Source organism: Rhagoletis zephyria, unplaced genomic scaffold (assembly GCF_001687245.7).
Source record: "Rhagoletis zephyria isolate East Lansing unplaced genomic scaffold, Rhagoletis_zephyria_1.1 Rzeph_scaffold_00505, whole genome shotgun sequence".
NCBI lineage: Eukaryota > Metazoa > Arthropoda > Insecta > Diptera > Tephritidae > Rhagoletis > Rhagoletis zephyria.
In genome coordinates, this window is record NW_016157589.1 from 203,172 (window position 1) to 206,331 (window position 3,160).

Below are 3,160 nucleotides of genomic sequence, written 5' to 3' on the forward strand. Positions count from 1 at the left end.
CCCCCCCCTTGGTGTGACAACATCAAGGCGCACGCGTCAAATCAGAGGAGAAGCGCGGCCAAACACTAACTTACACATGTATATGTAAACGCCAATCTATTATTACTAGTATGGCCCAGTTGTCGAAATTCGACATCTTTTTTTATACACTTTTGAATTTTACCTATCACCAATACTAAATAGTTTATGCGAATTACTATATTGAAGCCCCACAGCATAATTTATAGCCAATTTACAGGAAAACTTAAAATCGAATTATGAACGGTAATGCCGGATTGATTAATGCTAATTCTACAAAATCTCCTCCTCAGTAGCTTTTGAAAATAGACCGAAAAAGGAACCTCGATTTTAATTTATAAAAAATATCCATATGTATGTATAGATGAGACGTTCATCACTGACTAATATGTCAAACAATTCAGACTGTAAATAAGTCCATAAGTACGGTATTGACAACACATGTTGCTATGTCAAATTCGAGGACGTTAGCATAGGCGGTTACAGAGATGACCGATAAGAGAATTTCAGTTTAAATGGACGGTGCCACGCCCTCCTGTCCCAAATCTACCACACTTCGCCGTAAGTACGGTATCGGCAAAATATGTTGCTATGTCAATTTTCGGAACGTCAGCATAAGCGGTTCCAGAGATAAGCGATATGATAATTTCAGTTTGTATGGGTGGTGCCACGCCCATTTCCCATTATATAATACTTTTCGCCATAAGTACGTTATTGATATCATAAATAGCTGTGTCAAATTTCAGGACGTTAACATAAGTGGTTCCAGAGATAAGGGGTATGAGAATTGCAGTTTGTATTGGCGGTGCCACGCCCCCTTTTCCAAAATCTACCACTTTTCGCCGTAAGTACGGTATCGACAACATATGTTGTTGTGTAAAATTTCAGGATGTTAGCATAGGCAGTTCCAGAGATAAGTGATATGAGAATTTCAGTTTGTATAGGCGGTGCCATGCCCCCTTTTCCAAAATCTACCATATTTCGCCATAAGTATGGTATTGACAACTAATGTTGCTGTGTTAAATTTCAGGATGTCAGCATAAGTGGTTCTAGAGATAAGTGGTATAAGATTTTCAGTTTGTATGGGCGGTGCCACGCCCCCTTTTCCAAAATGTACCACTCTTCGCCGTAAGTACGGTATTGACAACATATGTCGCTGTGTAAAATTTCAGGACGTCAGTATAAGCGGTTCCAGAGATAAGCGATATGAGAATTTCAGTTTGTATGGGCGGCGCCACGCCCCCTTTTCTAAAATCTAACAGTTTTCGCCGTAAGCACGGTATTTACAACATTTGTTTTTGTGTCAAATTTCAGGTCGTCAGCATAAGCGGTTGCAGAGATAAGCGATATGAGAATTTTAGTTTGTATGGGAAGTGTCACGCCCATTTTTCCAGTACCAACTATTTTTCGTCGTAAGTAGGGTATTTATAATCTATGCATCTGTGCTAAGTTTCAGTTCCCCAGCGTAATTGGTTTTAGATATATAGTGGTTTCACATTTTGCTCTATATGTCAGATGCCACGCTCCCAATATATCGGGATTAACATTTCTGGATTAGAGGAAGTTATATCCTTTAAATCGGTGTATGTTTCATTGAAATCGAGCGAAGGGTGCCTTCAAAAAAGTGATTGCAAAATTTTCTTGTGACGTATTTATATATTGATTATTATTATAATAGGCTAAAATAAAATAGTTGAATGAGCTTATGTCAATCAAATTGTTTTCTTTTCCTTTATTATTTTGCAGCTACTGAACTCGACAGATAATTTAGTGGTATTAAGGCGCGTGTCGTTGCAGTCAACGGGTCGTTATAGATGTGAGGTCTCCGGAGAAGCGCCTTCTTTTCAGACAGTTTCAGGACACGAGGATATGATTGTAGTTGGTACGTTCACTAAACACTTTTTATTGTTATTTAGAAAATATATATAAATAAAAGGAACAAATATTTTTGCAGAGAAAAGTATTCGAAGATTTATAATCTTTCTTACATTAATAAGAAAATCATTATAACCTTGTAATTACTGAACTTTATTTTACACTAAACTATCGTAGTCATAGTTATATTATAGTCAAATATTAAAATAAAATAATCTAAGAAAATATTTTTAACAAAAAAGCATTTATTTCACATGAGCACACAAATGAATCGAATAAAATAAAATTGCGTAACGGGAGATTATTTAGAAATCAGTATTTTCTAAAACTGAACTAATATGAAAAAAATTAATAAGTTTAGGTTTTTGTTAAAGTTACTAAAAGCCAAATGGGGAAAGTAATGCCTCAATCCCTAATTAAAACTAGTACTAATAAGTATTGATTTACTTGGTTTTTTTAATTTGTCGCGCGAATATTAAAGAAGCAGGTACATATGCACATATTAATCATTGAGCTATTTCAGTACCTACTTTCATATAAATAAACCAATTATGTATAACTAACTCTCGTATCTTTTTTGGTCAAAAAACTGCGAAAAAGCCCCGTTTCGTAGTTTTTCCATTTAAAAATAAAAGCATTTTTAGAGTACAGTTGTGTTCCAATAAAATAAAGGAATTCCTGGCCATGCATCACTTAACTTTGACACGATAGTCGTTCAAATGATATTGTCAAAACGATTTCGTCAGAATACTGATTCATGTATTTATGTTGCTTATAGGCAACTCGCGATTCAACTGTGTACGTGTTGACTCGCTTTTCGAGTACACACAGTTGAGTCATTCAGAGTCATACCAGAGTCATGTCGGTGTAACTAATAACGTTTTCTTTTCTCGAAATAACGTTGCATTTATTCTGCCCTGCACCACGACTGTCAAGTTTTCGTGTTCTTTTCTCAGCATCTTCATATGCATATTGCGTGCTCTTTCCTTAAAATGATGCACTCTGATAATGTGGCCATATAAGAAGGTGACATTTCTTTTTCGAAAAAAAAACACCATAACACATATCGCTAGCTTAGAGTGCAAAGTTGCTAAATCCATTTTTTTTCAATTGTACAGGAGACACAAAAAACGTTCCTAAGTAATTTTCTTTAAGTATTTTGCAAAACTTTGAATGCAGTGTTTCGCGTTTTTCATTTACCCTTTATTAAAAAAAAAAATTAAAAAATCTGCTTTTTTATAAATTTTGTAGATAATTTTGTGACTTA

The 3,160-nt window shown here is 35.0% G+C and overlaps 1 protein-coding gene across 1 annotated transcript in view; it reads left to right on the top strand.

The window, feature by feature from the left end:
• LOC108360028 (uncharacterized) overlaps positions 1–1,947 on the top strand; it is a 165,562-nt gene extending 163,615 nt beyond the window's left edge. The window contains exon 4 of the mRNA XM_017612169.1: positions 1,765–1,947. Within this exon, the coding sequence (XP_017467658.1) occupies positions 1,765–1,947 (183 nt within the window). The remainder of the gene's footprint in view (positions 1–1,764) is intronic.
• Positions 1,948–3,160: the final 1,213 nt, after the last annotated feature.